The sequence below is a fragment of the Lepidothrix coronata genome, unplaced genomic scaffold (assembly GCF_001604755.1).
Source record: "Lepidothrix coronata isolate B3197 unplaced genomic scaffold, Lepidothrix_coronata-1.0 Scaffold74, whole genome shotgun sequence".
Taxonomy (NCBI): Eukaryota; Metazoa; Chordata; class Aves; order Passeriformes; family Pipridae; genus Lepidothrix; species Lepidothrix coronata.
The window spans coordinates 2,444,497-2,467,648 of record NW_016690254.1 but is presented as its reverse complement, the minus strand read 5'-3'; the positions used below and the strand labels follow the sequence as shown (position 1 = coordinate 2,467,648).

General features: G+C 40.7%; 1 protein-coding gene across 4 annotated transcripts in view; it reads left to right on the top strand.

Annotated features, from left to right (window-relative positions):
• Nucleotides 1-23,152, top strand: part of DIP2C (disco interacting protein 2 homolog C) — a 310,204-nt gene that overhangs the window by 163,190 nt on the left and 123,862 nt on the right. For 2 of the 4 annotated variants that reach the window (XM_017819400.1, XM_017819399.1), the window contains exons 2-4: nucleotides 4,190-4,261; nucleotides 6,761-6,928; nucleotides 16,232-16,342. In XM_017819400.1, coding sequence (XP_017674889.1) covers nucleotides 4,190-4,261; nucleotides 6,761-6,928; nucleotides 16,232-16,342 — 351 coding nt within the window. The remainder of the gene's footprint in view (nucleotides 1-4,189; nucleotides 4,262-6,760; nucleotides 6,929-16,231; nucleotides 16,343-23,152) is intronic. The other 2 variants (XM_017819402.1, XM_017819401.1) reach the window with 1 other exon arrangement.

Genomic DNA, 23,152 nt, shown 5'->3' with positions numbered 1-23,152 from the left:
GCTGCAGAAACAGGAGCACAAATCACAAATAAAAGAGATGGCAGTAGGATTACAGACTGCCAGAGCCCCGGTCCTGTACTCAGCTTGACCGGGCAACCCTCGTCTTCGGAGGGCTGGATGGTCTTTCATTTGTGCTGTCCCTTTCATTGCAAAAGTGGCATTTTCCCTATGGTGCCTGGAGAGATTCTGGAAGACTAGAAATAAGAAATGAGCTTGTTTTGGTGAAAGAGAGTGAGTGTACTGCATGCCTGTTGTTCAGCAGTCCTTGACAACCGATTTTAAATATGGATGGGGAAAAAATCAGGGTAACCTTCGGACACAGTACACCCCAGGGTATACACCTGTGGCCTCCCGTTGTGGAAATCTGTCAAATCACCAGTGGAGGTGAGGAGGAAAAGAGAACATGTCCAGGGGAAAAAAAGCTGGAGAGTGCTAATGTAAACAGGAGGTAAGATCCTTGGGTGCAGTGAAGTGAATGCAGCCTGGGAGGGAGGGAGGGAGTGAGGAGGAGGGGAGGGCTGGAGACCAGCTGTGGGATGAAGCTGAGAAGCAGCAGAGCTGGACAGAGCACTCAGGAGCAGAGCCAGGGCCAGGGGATGGGGCAAGAGCCATGGGAGGAGACAGGCAGACAGAGCAGAGGTCTGCAGGGAGCTGCTAAAGGGGGTGCTACCTTTCCACTGCCTGCCATTATGTGGTGGTGTCCTGTCCCAGGGAGACCCATCCCCAGAGTGCCCTTTAGCCATGTGCTCCTTCTGCTCCTGCACGTCCTTAATGCTGGAGTCTTTTCATCATCCCTCCATCCATGGTCTGGCCTTTTTGCTTTAACCCACTGCCAACCTTGTCCCCTGCTTATTCCATCCTGCCTCCCTGAGCTGTTTCTGTACAGCATGGCAGCTTGCCTTGGAAATGTCACACAAAAGCAGGCAAAGGTGTCATGAGAAGAAAGCTGGAGAGTGATGCAACAAGGACATCTAAATTTGTGGGGGCTTTGGAGAGTGTGTTCTTGGGTAGAAAACCCAACTCATACTGTCTGCTCAAAGAATGTTGTGGGTGAGACCCTTTTCCCTCTTAGACACTGACGGCTTTTCAAGAGGAGAAGAGTTAGTTAAAAACAGAAAGGTACCGTAAATCCTCTCTTCTCAGGACAAGGAAGTATTGTTCTTGTAATCCTGTTGATATTCTCCAAAAGCCAAGCCTAAATTCAATATTGTACTGTGGAAGAACATGATCTAGGTGGACCTAAGTGAGAAGGGGTTTGCTCCTCAGGTGATAGTTGTGAAATTATTGCATTCATTTGTAGGAGAAGGAAAGATATAGGCCAAAGATCTTAATATTGTGTTGAGAAAACTGAGTGAATGGTGATTTATGGTAAGAGCAGAGTTTAAGCTCACTTAACTTTTGGTGAACTGTGTTTAATATATATAAGGAGCTTGCACATTGAGTTCAACATAGCTTTGAAATACAATAGTTTAGCATATGTCATAATAAAATTTTAATGATTAATGAGCTATTGTTTCTAATATGAAATTGATCTGAAAAAATACAAGTAAATAGGAGTACCATGAATCCTGACAAATAAAGCATAGTAATTCCCCAGACTGCATGATGTGGTTGACTTCCTTCCACCTCAAAATGGTGATAGTGATGCTACAATGGAAATTGTGGAGATTTTATATTTTGCTTTTGCATGGTTTTTATGACTGGCTACCTGGGCAATGATGGACATGATTGTAGAAAGTTTAGTGATAATTCCAGATTAATTTGCTATTTGCTCCTGGAAGTTGAAATATTTTAATATTAAATTGTCTTGAAACCTTTTACTGGTGATCTTTTGGTGGAGTGAGTGGTCTGGGGAAGAAGTCACTATTGTTTCTGCTGATTCTTTTATGGTGAACTTCAAAAGAGTGAGTCTGGATACCAATATGAATGAAAACTTATTACTGACAAGAAGTGACACTTGATTTTTATCTTTCCCACATTGATGTAAAAGAAATTACTTGTTCTCGTAATTTCTTTCCATTAAGGACAATATAGGTTTAGAAACTAGTGAAAGAAACTTAGGGCAGGAATGGGTGCAGGTTGCATGAACAACGTCTGGAATGTATAGCTTGAGGTATCAATTTGCACATGTATGTAATACCATGTGTGTGGAAGAGTAACCAATAGTTAAGCACCTGTTGTTAGTAGTTTCATGTCTAAAATGGCATTGCCAACTTGCACATAACACGGTGGATTCTCCTTAGGATATCTCTGTTCTCCTTAAAGAGCAATAGTAAAATAAGATAACAAAATTTTTACTCAAATTAAGATATGTCTGGAATGCGTGAGAATTCGGTGTTGATGAGCACGGGAAGTCAATAGTAATTTGTTTAGTAACAGCTTAAAAGAAAAAGATGTTCATATTTTGTAATTTTCAAATAGAAGCAAACACATTTTTTTCATTGAAACATTTTAATGAAGTGGGTGTCTATCATTACTGTCTGGTTTGTGAGAAACTGATGATTACAATGGAGAGGGAGCTTGTTTCACTACTTTGAACATGTGCCAGGAGTGTTCAAAATGGGAAGAAATGTGCTTGGGGAGTCAGTGGGCTTGAACTTTAAAGACTTAGGACCTCTTCCAAGTCTGCCACTTCTTCTCTGCGTAAATATGGAAATGTTATCGTTTAAAGTGCTTCACTCTCACTTTCTTAATTTAAAAACACAGATATTTTAGCTGTCTTCTTTTGTAGAGCAGTTTGAGATATGGTAGTGAAGAGGATAGGTGTTGTTTTAAGCACTGTTTTTTAACCAGGGACGAGAGGTTGGCTCAGGACACTGGTAGAGAGGTTTGGAGATTTTTCCTCCTAATTGCTTACTGGAACCATTTCCAAGAAAAGGTGTTTCAGCAAGGAGCAACATTTGAAGATGTTTTTATGCAATTATTGATTTCAGACCAGCCCACAGAAAGCTCTATCTAGACATTGGTGCTAATTTACCATCCATTTAGCAGAGCAGCTGAGATTGAAATGAGTGTGTATGTTGTTGTCTTGGAAAATGGTGTCCTTAGGTAAAGGTTGAGCATAGGGATGGGAGAGCATAAATAGGCACCTATTGCTGTATCTAGCAGATCATTACTGCCAACTGTTTGTGGTTTCCAGCCTTCTAAGCCCTCAAACTTTACAAACATAAGAATCCAGTAGTGCAACTGAACTTCAGCTGCATGATGAGTCTCACAATAGCAGATAGGCTTATTGAAAGGGCAGGGAATAATGTTATTTAAAAAATCTCATAATTGTAGAATTAGCACACTTCTTAGTGTCTGAAGTAGCTTATAATTCAACACCAGCATATATACATGTATAAAATTCAATATCCAGAGCCAGGACTCTATCTCAGCGTTGTTGCCAAACCTCTCCTGAATCTAATAAGGCTAAAAGTATATGTTTTGTTCTACATGACTATTCATCCATCATTTTCTGTCAGAAAACTTTTACAGAATAATATCTTTTAGTGTTTACATTAAAAAAAAACCCAACACAACTTACCTGGGGAAGCTGGAGACACAGTGAAGTGTCATTTTAATTGAATTTAGGAAATACAAACATGTGTCTCCAAAATTTTTTTTTGAGGTGTAAGTGGAAAGTCAAACAAAGAGTCTTTATGGTACTGTTTTCTAGTGGATCTGTGGTAATTTGTTTTGTTTTGGCTTTGTTCCTCTCAATACTGCTTAGAAATTAGCTAAAACATTTATATTGCAGAAATGATATAGCAGCAGTTTCAAGTCTTTTGTGCCTCACATACTTGATTAGAAAAATCCCATTAATGATAGAAAATGCTAATCAGTGATGTGTTTTGCCAGCCATTACAGGCCCACACATTCTATATAATCCATTGTTTATTAACCTAATGAAGGTCATTGTAGCTTTTCAAAGCTTCTGTGACAGCACATCAAAATGGTTTTAAAACTCTGTGCTGCAGGACTTCGGTTCTGGAATAAGTCAAGGCTGGGTATTTACTTGTCAGAATGGTTCCGGCGTAAATTGAGTTTTTTCGGGGTGGAATGATCATACTGTGCTTCTCATTTGTTCATTATAATTGTCACGACAGACAAACAGTGCAATGGTGGCTAAGCTGATGGTGCTGCCATTAAGAAGCTAGACACTGTCTTTATCCACATTGTATTGATTTTCCTTTTCTTTTCTTGACAGGTGACATCACACAGAAAGGATATGAAAAGAAGAGATCAAAATTAATTGGGGCCTACCTGCCACAGCCTCCCGGTACGTATATCTTTGCTTGCGATATATGAAGATGTCAAGTGTACTGATAGTTGCCACTGTAAAAATCTGCATCTCTGAAGAAATATATGTGGCAGAAACAAAGCTATTGTTATGCAGAATAAGCTTATTCCATCCATTTTATGTGTATTTTTATATATATATGTCCGCTTTGATGTGTGTGTACATATTTTACATACGTTGGTGTGGGTTTGGCAGTCATGTCTGGAAAACTAAATCAGCCTGGGCTTGTTAGAGAGGCATTGTTTGTTGGAAGGAATGCAAGAATACAGAGGAAAACGTGATGTCCTAACTCATTAACATCTCAGCCAAGTAAAGTTTTCTGAACAGAGATATACACAAGAGTGGAAGAAAACCATGGACCTTTGTACTTTTGTCCATTTCTGGGTTTTCTATCCCAGTCTCACTTTTGAAGACACTAGAGAGACCAGCAACATCCCTAGAGTCCAGCTTGACCTTTCATACATACCTGGTCTCAATACTGAAGGGTGGGCTACATGTACTTGCCCAAAAGGTGTAAAAATATCTTCAAACTATATTTGATAATGTATTGCTTTATTGAATTTATTTCATATATATGTACAAGAACTTTCAGAGTTCTTTCATTCTTCTGAGGCACTGGATCATGAAGTTCACTATGTAGTTGGAAGTATTGGTGTAGACCTCTGTTCTATCTTGGCCTCAGAGGAGTATGCCCACCCTCTCCTGGAATCTCACTGACCTTACAGAGGCTCCACTTGGGCTTGGCTGTCCTTTGAGCCCTGTTTTTTTTGCAGGCCTCAGAACTAATTTCCTCCTCATTTTATAAACTGCTCATGTGTGAAGGCACTGCCTTGTTCACTTCTTCAGGTTTATATCTATTGTCTAGCTCCATAGCAGAATGCTGGTTTTGTGCCTTTGGATTTCACTTGGTCTGCTCCAGTGTTGGGAACTCCACAAAAGACAGCAGTGTTACAGACACCTCTGTTTTCTGAAGTGATACAGCCTGTTTTGAGGGGGTCTGTGACATTTCCTTACCACTGGGAGCCATTAGAGAATGAAACAAATCAAATCAACAGAATTACAATACCAGAGGTGCAGTTTATTAAATTTCTGGGTATTTAGTGATCTGACCAGACTATCAGACATACAGTAGTCTTCACAGTTTGTTCTCATGAGACCTGCTTAGGTTTACTGAGTTGTGGAGAGACTGTTGCTTCACAATAGTCTTCAATGCAGCAGTGCTTGGTACCACTATTTGTTCATTTGGTTAGTTGTGACTTTTGTTTTTTCACATAAGCAAGTAGAGCTGTTTCTCCAGAAAACTCATAGTCTTCTGGTCAAACTGTATCCTGGCTGAAACTGCTGGGGATTCGTCATGCATATAATGATGAAAGAATCTTTAGGGATTTATTTACCTTTTCAAGGTCTCTATTGTGATATTAAAGTTTTTCAGTGTAAGGAGAAGCAGAGGGATCTCCGTAAGCCAGGTCTGTAGTGGAATACATTCAATAATTTTGGATTGAGGATATAGCTGATTTAGGACTGTTTTAAAGATGAGATGAAATGAAGTAAACATTTTCTGCTCAACCACTTAGCAGAAAGTCGCGCACTAGGAGTATGGGATATGGATAAGTGAAGGAAGATTATAATAGGAACGAGAGGAAAAGTATTGAAATATATTCCACTATTTTCTTGTAAATACATTAAGCTCAATTGTTTAGGTAATGGCTAAGTGAATTATTTTATTATAGTAGAAGCCAGTGCTTCTGCCATATTAAAGTATTTTTCTGCAGAAACAGATATTATTTGTGCTTGGGTCTTTGCTGTCTTTGTACTTTTTTGTTTGTTTTGTTGTGTTACCTTTTGGACAAAACTTGAAAAAGTTCAGTTTTATATTCTCCTTCTAAGACTTTACTCATCTGAACGGCTGGAGGTGCCTGCTCACTAGGAAGGGGGAGATGAATCCTTTCCAAGAAGAAATAGGATAACAAAACAGATGCTGCCTTTTGTAAGCCTCTGTTAGTATCTCAACAATCACATGTGACCAACTAATCTTTTTTTTTCTTTTCTTTTGTAACCTTTTTTGATGGAGAATGCAAGAATTTATAAGCTTTGATGGACTTGGATCTTGCTGTTAGGAGGAAACAGAGGTTTTAGAGATATTTTAAAACAGTATGGAAACGGACATAACTCTTTTGCTGGGATTGGAGGCTTTGGGAAGGGGCAGGGATTTGCATTCTTTGACAGCATTCAACAAACTAAAGGAAATCCAAAGGCAGTTCCCCTCTGTTGGGACATCCTGCGCCTTTACTAGCATTCCTAACGCCCATGTTGGCAGAGTGGAACACTGACCCGCGTTGGCTCCGTGAGTGTCCTGTGGTGTCTGTGCGTGCGTGTGCGTGTGTGCTCTACTGCATGGGGGCAGCAGCTCCACTCGTTGCTGTAACAAATGTAAAAAAACTAAACGTGAATTAATTAGTTTTTTTCGACTTGTTACAGCAGCGAATGGAGCTGCCGCGGTACGGTGTAGACTGCAACACAGTGAAGGAGCTGCCAGAAGAATGCTCCGCACTGCCAACATTGGTGTCTGTGACATCCGGGAAGCGGCCGCTAGAGAGAGAGCAGCCAGCACAGCAGGAAACCGGCCTCTCTTTTATTTTCGTTTTGGTGAGCACGATGAATGTATCTTTTCCAGTCCGTATCTGTATATAACTGTGCCTCATCTGGAAGCCTCTGGTAGACGCCTATGCCAGTATGATAAACATGGGGCTGCCAGTTGCAAGGCAGGACAACCAAAGGACAACATCTGGGAGGCCGTTGCTGGCTTTTGTCTGCCTAAAAGTGAAATGATGGGAAGGGAGAAGGAATAGCTCTACTTAGTAACGTTTGAGCATATTAACACTTCTCTAGCTTCCATACCGTGGATACTTTGGAGGAGGTTTCATACAACAAGCTGGTGAAACACAGGCAGGCATGTGTTTTTAATTCCCATTTTGGCACTGCCTTTTCACAGGGCTCTGAACAGGTCCAAGCTCACCAGATTCTGGAGGAAGCTGTAAAAATCTAAGCACCCCTAATACTGTGTTGTTTTCAGGGAGAGATCTTCACCTGAGCTCTGCTCACATCCAAACCATTCAGAAGCAGACTGAATTTTAAGAACAGGCATCAGGCTGGTAGAGCAGACTGGAGAAAGAGCATTGTGCAGGGCTAGGTCTCTGCAGTGTGGACTGGCAAGGCATGACCCCAGCCATGCTTGCATAGCCGTGCCCTTCCCAGGTACCCATCCTGCCTTCTGTGGGGACCTGTGGCTGGTGGCAGGCATTCTGCTTTTACTCCCTGCATTTATAGCAAGGCTGCAGAGGATTTACAGCCCCTCAAGATGCCAGATTTTCTGTTGCCAACCGTGAGGCACGTGGAGGACATCACACTCTTGCCTGCGTGCTTGCCCACGCTCGTACAGGCAGTCCAGATGTGGTGTAAGAGATTTCTAGAGGGAAGATAAGCTTTGCAGTTCTGTCAGGACAAGACATACCTGTAAAAACGTTATCTATTTCAGAAACCTTTCTCCACTCATTCTCATACCAATTTGTCATAAGATTAGGGAGGAGATCCATATGGGATTCTGACTGTATTTGTATTTCTCCTCTTATATGGGAGCTCTAAGTCAGATTCCCTCAGTCTGACATGATTAATTTTCTCTGCACAAGATTTTTGCAAAATGGGAATTATTAAGTGTAAATTGCAATTACAGGATTAACAGTATTAATGATATGAAACCATGTAAGTGCTAAATGTAGGCAGTAGAAGGGTTGGCTATAGACATATATGAATACACACAGACATATAATGGTCTTTTTGTCATGTTTATTGAGGTGTTGTCATTTTAGAAAGAGAGAGCTGTTACTATTTAGGAATGGGATTAATGAAAGGTAAAGCTGGGCAACCATGTGATTGATATTCCTCCAGTGTTGTAGTTCACTCTTAGCTCCCTATTGCTGAGAGGACAATCCCAGAGAGCATATTGTCACATATGCTGTACAGCAAACGTGCAGTGAGTGACACACAAGGGATGTGTGTGTCACTCAAGGGATGTGGTGGATCCACTGCACATCTGCAGGCTGACTCCACAGTGCCTGCACAGTAGGCCTGACACATCCAGATGCTGCACAGACTGCACATATGCAAAGGACATTTGTACTGTTCCAGCCGGGCTGTTGAATATCCAGAAATCTGGAACGGATGTGTTGCATTTGGCAGTGTTAATGGGAGAAGGGGTAGGGGGAGCCCCCTTTTTCTTTCCCTTTAAATCTCCACCTGCTTTAAGTCAGGGAGACAAAAGTACAGCTTTGTTTCCTCAAAATGCTTTCTCAGAATGTTAGTTTGTAGCAGGAGCTGCTCTGTGCACAGAGTAGTTTTTCTTTTCTTAGTGTGCCTGTGTGTCTGACATCTAAAAAACATACTGAATTTGGACCTTTATATCTGTACATATATCCCACTCCCTCTTGTGCAGTGACCTTTCTCTTACTGTCTCTGTAGAGGAACCATGACAGGCAAGAGCTGAAAGAATAACCACTTGAACAGATATTTATTTTAGAATAACTTTCTGAAGATTATCTTGATTCGATCAGTCAGTTCTGGGTAAGATAACGTGGACAGCTGCATGCGTGCTATTAAGAGAAACCCTCCCTAGAAGAAAAATAGCTAAATTACCTGCATTCCCCATAAGCTGTGTTTTTGCCCAATTTGCTTCCAGTCTTTTGCCAGGAAATTTGATTATTCATTCACAGAACAGAGACAATGTTGTTATCAATTAAGCTTTGCTTCTAACAGCTTAGACATGGGTGGTTCATTCTCTCTTAATGAAGTGCTGTGTCTACACTAGATTGCTTTCTGTAATTTCCCATCATTGGTACCACCAATGTAGCTCTATTTGTAGTGTAACCATGTAGACCAGTCATCAGTGCTTTATTTATTATGGCTGATAAATCTGTGAGATGCAGTGCTTAAAAGGCACCTGCTGCTCCTTTCACAGGCCTAGAGACAGATCGCTGCACCTCCTGCTGCTGGAGCCCCAACAGCACCAGCTTGGGGACATTTCAAGATACACAGTGCAGAGAAGATAACACGTTTGCACAGAAGATCCCTTTACCTTATGAAAGAACAATTTTCTCTAGAATTACAGAAACCAATTTCTGTAGCCTCTGTCATTAGCATGACACATATATTAATATATCTGTAATGTGTGCATACATTTGCATACTTTTCTGTGTGTTTGCATGCATTCATTTGCTTTCAACTACTTCTGCTGCTAACCCTTTGGGCACTCCAAGTAAACTTGGTGATTACAATTTCATTTTCTCTTCCACAGACATTATTTGGATTGCAACATTATTTAGATTGCAAAGAAATGTTTAAACAAAGGTTGATTCTGGAACTGAAAAAATACCCTCATGTATTCATTTTAATAATACTAACAAGTGTTCCTATCACATCTGCCTTACTAATTCTTGAAGATCTTATCAAGGGATAACCATGATGGGGCATTTCAGAGCATGTATGTGTGTTGAGAGTGTGTATCTCATCTCATTGAAAGGCGTATGCATTGGACAACACATGGAAACAGTGTGACAGATGTTTCACAGATGAGAAACTATGGCATGGAGACAAATGCTTAGTAAGTTTTGGGTTTAAAGAAGAGTTTTGGTTTGAACTGGTGGATGCTTTACAGAGCCTAGTTCGGTTAAATAGGAAGGCACAGAAAGCATCTGAGAACTGGTTACTGCTTTGGCTTTGCCACTCTACTGAGAGCCCAGTTACCATTTTATCGTTCTTTATTTTTTGGGCATCTCTGTTTTCTATCCTGTGCCATAACCTCATAACACTAAACCTTGTTCAAACACAGAGCAAAAAAAATACCTTTCTTCACTTTTCACCCTAATAATAAGGCCAAAAAAATGGCTGTAAGGGAAGAAATGAGTACATGATGAAATCAGTTAGTAATGCAGGTAGTGGTTTCAGCACTCAGCATGATATTTTTTGTCTGGGAGGATATTTTTAGTACACATCAGAGTTGGGGTGTTTTTCAAAGAATTTGAAGATTTCCAGTAAAATATCTGTTGAATGGTAATGGACACCATCTGCTGAACACAAGAGCATAGGGGGAAACATGAAAGTGTTGGTTTAAAATAATCTTGACAAATGGTTGAGAAAAGATGGCTCATTCAGAGGTGAGTGAGGGTAGAAAGGAATTGCTTCACTGAGGGCTGGGGCACTGGAGGTAGAGCCTGTGGAGGTGTTTGAAGAGCTGGGTACCACTGTCAAAATGAAAAATTGCTGAGATTCACAATGCTGCCCAAATTTGTCTGCAATATGAGTTGACCAGCCCGTTGGTGAATGTATTTGCTCTGTGAATAGGTAACCTTCTCCTGAAAGAATCTTCAGATGGTACACTGAAGCTGTGTGACTGTCTAAAGAACAATGGAAATCAAACATCACATGTGAATTGGAGCTGTAATGTGATGTCCACTGTCACTGAGATAAAGGAGAGAAAAAAGAAGCCCGTGATATCCATACTAAGCTTGAACTGAAAGCTAAAGCTTGCAAGGAAATGCTTGAAGGCAAAATTGAGATTTTAATAAGGAAAGAAGATCAGTTTGAAGTTTGTGGTTTGTTTGAAATCAGGACCAAGTGCGGGAGTAAGCTCATCTGTGAAGGAAAAATTGTAAATTAAACAAATCTAATCAGAAATTCCAGTTTTTCCAGATTTATCTAGCAGAAAGTGTCTCCACTTTGCTGGATGTCTTTGGTTAGAAGTATTGCATTTTAAATCTCCTTTGGCTTATCCAGTAAATTCGTTACTTACTTGTACATTTGATGGGAAGAGTGAAATACCATTCTATGCAAGAAGTTCCGTGGGGATGGTGTGACATTTAACCTGTTTACAAAATACACGATGTGTTCACCACCTGGCTTTGCTTTTAAAGCTGAGCCATCAGCCATTGCATAGAAGCTCAGGAAATACTGTGAAGAGAAGGTAAACACCATTTCTTAAAACTGCACTGCAAGCACTGTTTGCCTTCCTTCCCACTGGCCCTGGAGTTGTTGAGTTTATCCTACAGTTCTTTCTCCTGGGGGGCACACACTGTAAGTTAGTTTTAGAACAATAAATGTAACTTCTGTCTAAGAATGCCTTCCTTCTATTTCTTGTCAATTCGACATTTCAGCTTTTAGATATTTTTAGATTCAAAAAGTTCACACAGACATAGGAATAAGAGATATATCAAAGCAGCTTGTCAGCTGTCATTAAGGAAACAATTGTCCTCTGTTGGAGAGGGCAATGCAGCTATTGCCACACTATCAACCCATAGCACTGCAATTTAGCTAAAAAAGAAGTAATAAAGAAGGGAAGAACAAAGATGTGAAGGCAAAAAAAAAAAAAAAAAGGAGGTGAAGCCTGATTCCAGCTGACAGTTCTGTACCTTCCATGCAGTTAAAGCTATCCAGATTGTTGTAGTATTGCTTAAAAAGCTTTACTGAGGCTCTTGCATTTTCAGCTAAATACAGTCAAGACAGGACCCAGCTTGCAGATTAGGATTTGTGGATTGATATATCTGCATTAAGTTGTCTGCCTATGAACCTTATATTTAAGCTTCCATTCTTATGTGAAGAGACACAGTTAATTCATTTGATGAAACCCAGAGAGCTTTTCAGTTTACTCAAAAGTAGATACCTCCACTGACCACCTGCATAGCTCTCAAGGCTTCACTGGGTTTATGTAGTTGCCTGAAGATAGGTGTCTAATAGTGTTCAGGATTTCCTGTAGTACAGGAGACATCTGCACAGAGCAAGCACACATAAAACAAGGGGATAGTATGCCATTCTGGTCAAGACAAGTGTCATAGCCCTCAACATTTGAAAATAAGTTGGACACCTTTGTTTAGAATTCTGAGTCCTGGTCTAGGTCTCTGTTTTCATAATGGGAGCTTAGTTTAAGCACCTTCTTGTAGACACCCAAATGTAGGTGTCTTAATCTGCAAGCTGGATCCTGCATTAGCAGCATTAGCTTGTATTAAGAATGTGGCTGTTTGCTCTAAGTGCACCTGTTGATGCTTATGTGAAATGTGATGACCATAAAGGCTGATTTCTCAGCCTTTCATATAAAACATCTGTGTTCCAGGCATATATATTTTGCTAAAATTCTTTGTGGCTTGTGACAAGTCAATCACTAGTGCCAAGTAGACCATGGTATTATTAAGAATTATGCCAATTTGACAGTGACTGCGATTGTGTCTGCACACAGGATACTGGTGTTACACTATCCTTTCTTTTAGAAAAGCCATCCATTGCTCTACTGTCTCCAGAAATTTAGGAATTGATCCAAGAACAGATTCTCAAAGCCCATTATGCCACCGCTTCCACCAATTCACAAATGCATCTGGGCAAAGCTGCACTTGAACAAGCATTAGCACTTAACTCACAGACCCTTGTGCTGGCTGTGAAAGCCATCAATTTTTGGGGTTTAGTTATGTTCAGAAGTCAAAGTGGGAAAAAAAAAGGATGCTTGTTACTGCACTATACCGCCAGAGCCTTCATGGAGGTGAACAATTCGGCTGTTAACACTGCTTCGCTATTTATGGCAACACTTCACTGATTTCATGGTACTCATTATTCTGCATGGCTTTTACTCCCACCCATCGCTCAGGAATGGCAGCGTGTAGGTTTTCCTATTGTGCACTTTGTCTCACACCATCACTGGTGCCTTGCGAGGGAGCGGGTGCACGGGAAGCCAAACTGTGAGTTCGGGAGATTCCAGCTAATTCCTGCTCCAACCCCTTCAGCGGGGAACTGTCATCCAGTTTCTTGCTCTCTCTCCAAAGCTGGGCAGTGCTTTCTGGTTTTGCACATTAAAGGAACGTAGTATGAAGAGATCTCCCCACAGGTGGCTGATGGAGAGCTTCTCCTCAGTTTTTAGTGCAGCATTAACTTCCTCATGGTTAATTGGTGCTATCAGTGAGCCGAGTTCACGTTCTGCTCCATACAAGTAGAGGTTTAGTCACTGTTTTTGTATATATGGGAAACTGGGAAGTAAAGCCATCAAATAACCCCCACAGCTCATAAATGCAGAAGACATTTTCGTATTCTCTTTTAGTTTTCTGTGGCCTTAAATGACTACTGGTGCAGGATGTTGGGGCTCTCTCTTTCTTTTTTATGAAGAAAATCCATATTACCAATTGGGTCACAACTGATTTACTTAAAAGAACAAACACATGAATGCAAAGTAAAAGGGAAGTAAACTAGCTGAAGTGTCTCAGTTTTAAGATTAGCTGAGAGAATTGTGTATCTTTAGTAAGAATAAGAAGCAGCATGATGTCCATGGTGAGCTGGAGAAGGGAAGAGCCCTCGGCAGTGTCAGGGAGCGCTGTGGGCGGCTGTGCTGCCAGGCCAGTTGGATGTCCTGCTGTCTTCTGCCACAGTAGGGGAAGCATTTGATGTCACTTTGTGTGCACTGTCTTTTTCACACCTGGAAAAAGATCTTTTTGCATTTCCCAGAGCTGCAGAAGAAGAGACTGAGACACTTGAGGTGTCCCACAACCACTAGGCCAGGAAAAGGAAACCACAGGCTTGAACCTATTTTACCCAGTGGCTTTCAGGTCTGCCTGAAAAATCTCCCTCCTGCAGCAGCTGCACACCTCTGAAACTGATGCTTTTCCTGAGAATTTTATTTCTCCTTCTCTAGTTTTCTTTACTTTCTTTTCTTTAGTTTTCTTTGATTTCTCTTCTTTAGTTTCTAAAGCCTATTGTTGTTTGAAAGATGCAGTTAATCCCCTTTTCCTGTATCATCACAATGTTGTACCAAAGTGGCAACACCTCAATTATCTTTGTTTTTCTCCACATGCCGTGTCCCTACACAAATCATTTGCCATGGGAAGCGTGGCACTGCTTTTTTTCACAAAACCTCTGTCACACAGCAGCAGTGTTAGGTCTACAATTTTTGGGTGGTTTTTTTTAGGATTTTTGTAAATATGTGTGATTTCTAGAGGTTGTTTCATTCCTGACAATGTGGATAGGGACTGAGATGAATAATGATCTTAGCACTTTGTACGGACTGAAAGATAATTTTTGGAAAAATTTCAATCAAAGTTAATTTTATTATTAACTATGTATTATTCATTTTCAGGGTGACCAAATAAAGAAGGAAAATTCTGAATATAAAAATGAGGAGAAAGTATTTCTTTTCATTATTTCAGTGATTCAGAAGTCAGGTTCACCTGCCTTAAAGAATACAAGGGCAAGAGAAATTACATAGTACTGTATGTGGAGACAGAGGAGTTAAACGAAGACATGTTATTTGATTTAAGAGTGTGAATTATTAATCACAATCTGAGTAGAAGAAAATTTATGGATTCATTCTGTCTTTTAGGCGCCTATGAGATTTTACTCCAAGTATGTTTTTTAGCCAACCAGCCATTTTTCCACAAAATCAAAGCAGACTTGACATTGCTGATATTCCAAAGATTTAACAGAGAAGCTGGATTTTGAGTGCAGTTTGTTTTCACAAAGAACTAAGCACACAATGCCAACTTTTTTTTTTAAAATGTGCTTTTTAAAGAGCCTGTTGAAACCTAACTGAGACTGATGGAAGTCATCACAGCATTTTTGCTTGATCTGTATTCTACATAAAAATTATTGTTTCCACAAATGTAAACTCTTATCTTCTCCAATAAGCTGGCATTGAATAGTTCAGAAATAGTAGTGAAGAGATTTTACATTGTGTTTTAATTGAAAAATATTAACATATTTACATGCATTGTTTTGTTGAATCCAATTTCAAATTATTAGTCATCCATTTGAACCCTAAGCGCAAGAGTCCAATTTTACTTCTGTTCTTACAGTTACACATAGTGTGTAACTGCTTCTTAAAGGCAAAAAAAAACATGAGAAAGCATCAATTGTTTTTTTCAGGCACTCCTTGTTCTTTACTCCTGTGCATCACAGCACCCAAGGCCCTGTGCTTTGTTAGCTTAAACCTGAATGCATCGTTTACTGGGCTTGTCTGCTCAGGTTCTTCTGTGGAAGAGAGCAGGGTACCATATTATGCCATTATTACAGATGCAGATTTACTTTCTTTTCCTATTGTTTGTTTGATTTTCCTGTGTAAGTAATTGCCTTCACTCTTCTCTGGAAGTTGTCTAGGAACATCAATTTCTAGAAGTGTTTATCTATGATGCTGTTGTTATACCACTACTGTAATTTTAAGAAGCCTTCAAGAAAATACTATTAAAAAAGAAAGCAAATTCACTATGAGAAAGGGATGAATAAAAGGTTTCAGTCTAAAAATACTGATATTTAGGCCCATCGTACTGAGATGCTGCAGGTATATGTATTACAAGGCTACTCCTATTATTTCGCTGGAACATGTTGCTGTTTTCAGCCCGGTTTGGTGCAGTTATTGTTTACTTTCTGGCCCTTGGTAGCTAAAAATGCCTATATGTATTACTATAATTCCCACAGGAACTAGTTTCCACAGGTTAGTATTGTGTTGCCACCAGCTGATATCAACCAGATGAGGTTTTAAATGATACACACTGGCTAAGTTTTCTTACGAACCAATGTGCAGGAAGGTTTCAATATACATTGCAATGGTGTCTGCCTTTATTAGCTCATTAAAATATTTCCTAAATACCGCTTAATGAAAAGTCATCTGTTTGGGGGGAAAAAAAAATCTCCAAGCTTACTGTCTCTGTGCTCTTCTTATGTTGTCCATTATCCTGGAAAAATGGTTCCTTAAAGACAATCAGGAAAATAACCACACCAGAAAAGCTGACCAGAGGCAAGTAGTGTGTTTTGACATGACGTGCTTTAGGCACTGAATGTTCATTTTCTGCTTCTAGGGTATGCTGAACTCCCCCTCACTATAAATCTTCAAAAATTCAATCAGAATGAGCTGTTTGGTTTCTTTTATTATTGCAGGAGTGGACCAGGCATTACCACAAGAACGTCGAACTCCTGTTACTCCGTCCTCTTCCTCTCGATATCACCGTCGCAGGTCCTCAGGGTCACGGGATGAGCGCTACAGGTCGGGTAAGTAGAACTGAAGACCCCAGAATTGGAATGAAAAGTTGAAATGTCTGGTTCTCTTCTTTCCTCTTTTTAAAAAAGAATTTTGTTGTAAACTCATGTAACTCTGTACAGGAAGCATTCATTGTACAAATACAGAGGAATGTCCAAGCATGCAGGGGTGGAGTTGCAAAGCCAAAGTACAACTGGAATTGAATCCAGCAGCAAATGTGAAGGGAGGCAAGAAGGCCTTCTGCAGGCACATAAGTAACGAAAGGGAGACAAGAGGAAACATGGGGCCACCCCTGAATAGGGCAGAGGACCAGGTCACAAAGGGCGTGAAAAAGGCTAAGACACTTAATGCCTTCTTTGCCTTGATCTGTACTGATGAGACTTGTGTTCAGGAATCCGAAGCATCTGGGACCAGTGGGAAAGTCTTGAGCAATGAAAACTTACCCTCTGTGAAGGAGAATCAGGACAGGGAATATTTGATCAAATCAACCTCATAGCCTTCTACAATAAGAGGACTGCCTTGGAGGTGGAGGGAAGAGCAGTGGATGTTGTATGCCTTGACTTTAGTGAGGCTTTTAACAGTGTCTCTCATAAAATCCTCCTTGAGAAACTGGTGATGTATGGATTAGATAAGTGGACAGTGAGGTGGACTGAAAATTGGCTGAAGTGTTGAGCTTTGAGAGTTATGATCAATGGGGCAAAGTCCAGCTGGACGCCAGTCTCTGGTGGGGTGCTCTGGGGGTGAATGCTGGCTCCAGTACCTCTTAATAGCTTCATCAGTGACCTTGTTGGTAAGACAGAGCGCACTCTTCCCGCACTGACAGATGATCCCAAACTGGAAGGAGTGGTTGATTTACCACAAGTGTGTAATGCCATTCACAGGGATTTGGGCAAGCTGGAGGAGTGGGCAAACAGGAATACAGTAAAGGTTGACAAAGGGAAATGCAAAATCCAGTGCCTGGGAAGGAATAACCCCATGCACTCAGACAGCTTGGGGCCCACTGTCTGGAAAAGCAGCGAAGTTCTGGTGGACATGAGCTAGGAGGGTGCTCTTATGGCAAAGCCCTCCTGAGCTGCACTTTGAGGAATGTTGCCAGCAGGTCTGGGGAGGTGATCCTTCCCATCTGCTTAGCACTGGTGAGGCACACCTGGAGTGCTGGATCCAGTGTTAGGCTCCCCAGTACGAGAGGGATACGGATGTACTGGAGCGAGTCCAACAAAAAACCACAAAGATGATTAACAAATAGAGCCTGTGATATGTGAGGAGAGGCTGAGAGAGCTGGGGTTGTACAGCCTGGGGAGTGATCTTGTCCGCATATATAAGTACCTGATGGGGGAATTAAAGAATATGGAGCCAGACTCTTCTCAGTGGTGTCCAGTGACAGGACAAGAGACAGCTGGCACAAACTGAAGTATGAAAAATTCCATGTAAGCACAAGTAGAAACTTTTTTACTCAACGAGTGGTCAAGCACTGGCACAGGTTGCCCAGAGAGGTTGTGGTGCCTCCATTCTTGGAGCTATTCAAAACCCCATTGGACATGGCCCCGAGCAATTTGCTGTAGGTAACCCTCCTTAGAGCAGGAAGTTGGACCGGATGATCTCCAAAGGCTCCTGCTGACCTACTCCAGTTTATGGTTCTGTGGCAGAGCTGGATTTTACTGTACTGGTTCTAGTTCAGTAAATACCATAAGAAAAATATTTAACTTGAAGTATAACAAGTTGGGAACATCATTATGCCTAAATAGGATCACTGATTAAAGGCAGATAAAATTAATTTCAAAGCTCAACAAAAGGCTAAAAACTTATTTCCAGATGAATGGAATCCAACTCTCTTCATGATGTTACTCCAGATATAACAGAAAGTGCAGGAAGTGATTGGTTTATTACTAGTTTTTAACAGCCTCGACAGGAGGGATGTTGAGGTGCTGGAGTGTGTCCAGAGAAGGGCAGTGAAACTGGTGAAGGGTCTGGAGCACAGGTCTTATGAAGAGCGGCTGAGGGAGCTGAGGGTATTTAGCCTTGAGAAAAGGAGGCTCAGGGGAGACCTTATCACTGTCTAAAACTACCTGAAAGGAGGTTGTGGTGAGGAAAAATTTCTTCACTGCAGGGGTGGTCAAGTTGTCAGTTATTGAAACAGGCTGCCCAGGGAAGTGGTGGAACCACCATCGCTGGAAGTGTTCAAAAGGCATGTGGATGTGGCACCTGGGGATGTGGTTTGGTGGTGAACTCGGTGATGCTGGGTTAATGGTTGGTCTCAATAATCTTATCTTTCCCAACCTTAACAATTCTGTGATTCTGTGAAGGAAAAGTGAGCTCTGAAACTTCTTTACTCGTACCTTTGAAGGCATAAACTGAATGTACTACATCTTAGCTGGATGAAGGCTAGGTGTGCTCAGCTGTTGTTTCAACTGCTGTAGGGACTGCTGCAGTGTAAACGTCCTTCCCAGATGACAGCCAGAGGCCACGGACTGGTTCGTCTGGTACTACCTCTCTTGCAGCTGCAGGATGAGAGAGCTATAGACAGCAGCACACCTTTGTGGCAGAGAGACCCTTGTGAGCTGAGAGTCATAAGCCAGGACCTGGTGGCTATGGAGGGTGCCAAGGAGCTGACTGTGGAAGGTCTGGATTGTGTTTGAGAGATGCATCTTTCTGGACGCAGTCAGACTCATTGTGCTGACACAACTGGAAAATTATAGAGAACTCCTTATTAAACCTTTTGTAACATATCTCTGGTTCATTGCATTAGTCAAAGAGCTTGCCAGTCCCATTTAAAGGAAAATTAAATGATAAATGTGTCAGAGAAAGTTCATGTGTGTCCAGGCCATTCTGATAAATTTTTAAAACTCCCCTCTCCCTTCAGAAACCTTGGGTTCATACTGTAGATGCTGCCAATTTTTTGTTGAATAATGGTTGTGGTATCTGCATGATAATTCCTTGATATATAAGCTCCTAGAAGCTTCTCCAACATTACACTAAAAATGGTCTGATTTTTACCCAGTGTTTTTAAATAGGTAAAAAAATACTATTCCTGAACTTGTCTAATTTGTGGGCGTGCAGCACATGGTCCTTGAACATCCAAGCTGTGACTCTCCAGAGCAATTCTGTTAAAAACACGTGCATTTGACTGTGTGTTGAAAGTTGTCTGCTTTAGCTATGCATGCCATTTGTAAACTAAGATGTTGAGTCAGTTTGGGGATGGGCAAAAGGAAACATCATGCACAGCTTCCCTGTGCCTCTTCTGAGCCCCCAGGAGTGCTCTGAGTTGGTGTTTCTGCTCCTTGGTTTCAGTTGCTGCCTGCTGCCTTAAAAGGAAGGCATTTGTTCAGCGAAATGGTGCATAAGGTCCTGCCTTAGGGATAGGGTGAGTTGTTGTAATGAGAGAGAGATATATATGTATATATAAATGTGTGTACTTATATATATATAAATAATAAAGACAAAAACTTTGTTGCTGAGAGGAAAAGTAATGAATTGAGTGTAAAGGGTTGTTATTAGTGCAGCAGTCTCACTTTAGGAGAGTCAGGAGTATATTACAAATGCAGATCTTTCTTGCTGTTGTGAAAATGTCCTCAGTGTTAAAACTGAAAAGCCTGACAGTATTTTGGGGACTTGTGGCAGGCTTTGAATTCCTACACTGGTTGTTGTATAGCATAACTCCTCAGTGAGTCATTGAGCTCTTCAGCAAATTGGTTTGAACACTTCCTGCATCTTCACTTGCTTAAGAGAAAACAGTATGGAGCAAATGTCGGTGAAGGTAAATGTAAACATACATTTCATTTCAATTTTGAAAAGTTATCAGATCATTTTCAAATTTACTTTCAGAGGAGCTTTGCTTAGATACAGTGCAATGTTCCTACCCTGAACTGTGTTCTCCCCTTCTGTACTTTGCCCCTGTGAGATCAGAAGCCTGTTTCTTTCTTGGTCTGCAATTCATACTCTCTGTTACTGTAGGTTGCAAACTTGCAAGTCAGATTTTATTCTCATTATCTTGTTTTCAAATTCAGATTTGCTTCAGGTAGAAACCTTTGTATTGCTTGTTGTTTTGCTGTGCTTAATACTTCACCATCTCTGCTCTGATCACATTGTGATTGTTAGATCCTAGCTGTTACCCAGTTTCAGTGTTTGTTATCATATTTGGCACATCTCCTTGGAAAAGGCCCAAAAGAAAATGAATGCACAGTCTTTAACCAATAAGGAATTCACTTCTAGGAAAACATTTTCCTTCCTTGGTGTTTTTGCACAATTTATTTCAATTAACATCTGCAAACAGATCCTCCATTCCGACTCTGATCAAAGTATTTTTCTGTCTCTTTTTCATAAGGTTTTCCTAATTGGAAGTCTAAGATTCTGAAAGTCATTCAGTTCTCCTTCCATGCCTTTGCTTTTTACATAGATTTAGATGTCAGCGAAGATTGTTTAATGAACTCTCTTTGGAGACTCAAAATTATTGCTGCCACTAATACCACCTTCAACTTTTGGTCTTTTATTACGGAAAATGTCAGACTGTGACATTTTAAATCTCTACCTATTTTCTTACTTCAGTCTTTATTATTATTATTATTATTATTATTATTATTATTATTATTATTATTATTATTATTATTATTATTATTTCATTAATGTAACAGAATTTTTAGCACTGTAATTGTGAAAACCTGGTTTCTATGATTTTTATATTCTAAATAAAATTGAATCTTGAGTTTACAGAAGCTATTTTTTCCCCTAAATGTTTCTGGTACATTTTGAATTTCAAGACAATTTGATTTTAGAATTTAGCCTACATTGGAAATTTAGTCTAATTCTTTAAAACTGAAAAGGTTTAAAATTCCTTGGCTGCTTTTTTTCATACAAGAAGGGATCCTGAAATCATTATGTTTCAAAAAGCCAGCTTTGATAGTTTTTTTGATGCCTAAAGAAATAGATAATGTTATAAGTGTAGTAACTGAATCAGTGCAGGGTTAAGCTATATTATTAACTTTGTACAAATGTGGCAAATAGTTTAGCTGATTTTAATCCAAAAGCATTTTTTGTTTACTACTGAATTTAAAAAGATCACTTAGTATTTACTCACTTTGAAAAAGCATTTGGAAAGGTTTTCCAAGTGTAGATCATGGCACTGTTTTTCTCTTAGCAGCTGCCATTCCTTATCCTGTGCTTGTACTATAACACTGTCTTGGGGCTCAAGATGATGCTGAAGCCAAATGTTGCTATAGGCTGGATCACTAACTTTGGCCAAGAGGCTTTCCTGGCCAGTGGATTTTCAGGCAAGAAGACTCAGTCAGAGGAAAGCAGGCTTGCACTGCACTTCTGGCTCTGCATGTGGAATGTCAGCATCGGGCTTGGTCTGGCTCGAGCAATGGGACTGCAAAATCAGGCACAGACTGGAGTATGAGTTAGTAATGGTCATGTAGATTTAGCTGCAGTTGGACAAACAGCTTTGTTTCCTTAGTAACATTTAGAAACTAGGTTTCTCAAATACTTCTGGAAGCTGCAAGGCCATGAATTTGGTATGGTGTGTTGAGATAAGGAGATAGGAATTATGTGATGGAGTAGGCAGTGGCTAATCTGAGTGGCTTAGCTTTCACACCCTTGCCATGCCATCTAAATGAGCTAACTCAGTTGAAGACTGAGATTTTTTGGGGATCTTGTCCTTACATGCCCTCCATACGGTCACTAGGGACCTGTTTGCTCCCTGGTTAGCACTGACTACATTCTGCTCCTGCTAATGTTGAATCCCTCATAGAAGGACCTGAACCTTCTGCCACTATTATTTAAAACACCGTTGTATAGGCTGTCTTGCTTTTGGAAGAATGGTCTTAACTGATTTGGTGCTTAAAATAGTGACCTGTAACCCCTCCACAGTGTTGCCCTGAAGTAGTCCTGCTCGAGTTTGGCCCCTTGCCTGTGGCTGCCTGTTGTGGTGGCCTGAAGCAGAGCTGGGCTCTGCTGCCACATAAAGGCTGCACTGCAGTACAGCAGCAGCTGCTGCTGTGGCACTGCCAAACGACATACCCCAAGGGTAACTGGGCAGGTCCTTGTCTTCAGAAATTGTTTTCTTGGTCACGATAAATCTCCCTCACTTCTTTGTTTCTCAGCTGGTCATGATCTGCAGGGTTCAGAGAGCAGCTCTCCTTCAGGGACTTTCAGCATCTGTTTTAACTGCTCTCTAGGGAACAGGAATGTTGTCCTCCCTTAGCTGGATGTTCAATACACAAAGAACTGAAACATCAGGTCCCTTCCAGCTTCATTTTTCCAAGGGAACACCCTGTGGCCTTTAGATTAGGCCAAAGCAAAATGCTAAATTTCTTTGTCTCAATGCTGACAACCAGAGCACCTTCTCATGTATCAGCTTTTACTGTTTCCACATCTTGTCAGTGAAAAAACCCAAACAACCAAAACCAGAAGAGATAACATAAAAAATGTGCACCAGTAAAATTCAGAAACAAAAAAAAAAAAATTAAATGATAGGGAATGGGGTGTAATGTGTTCAAGGCACATATATATGTGTTAGGAATGAGATAGTGGCTCTATGACTTCTACTGCACCAGAATTCTCCTCTGATGAGATGATGATAGGAGAGATGGGTTGGGCCAAGTTTATTAAGTTCCTTGTTTCTCATGAGCTCTCTAAGAGGGCTTGAAGATGACCAGAGCACCACCTGGATGGAGCAAGTGTAATCCTTAAGAAAAATGAGACCAGTGAGCTCTAAAAACTGAGTTCTCCAGATGTCAGAAATTATGTGGGAAGTAGCAGCATAAATGAAATTTTCTGTGAAAGGCTTCGTAGAATCATAGAATATGTGGAGTTGGAAGGGACTCATC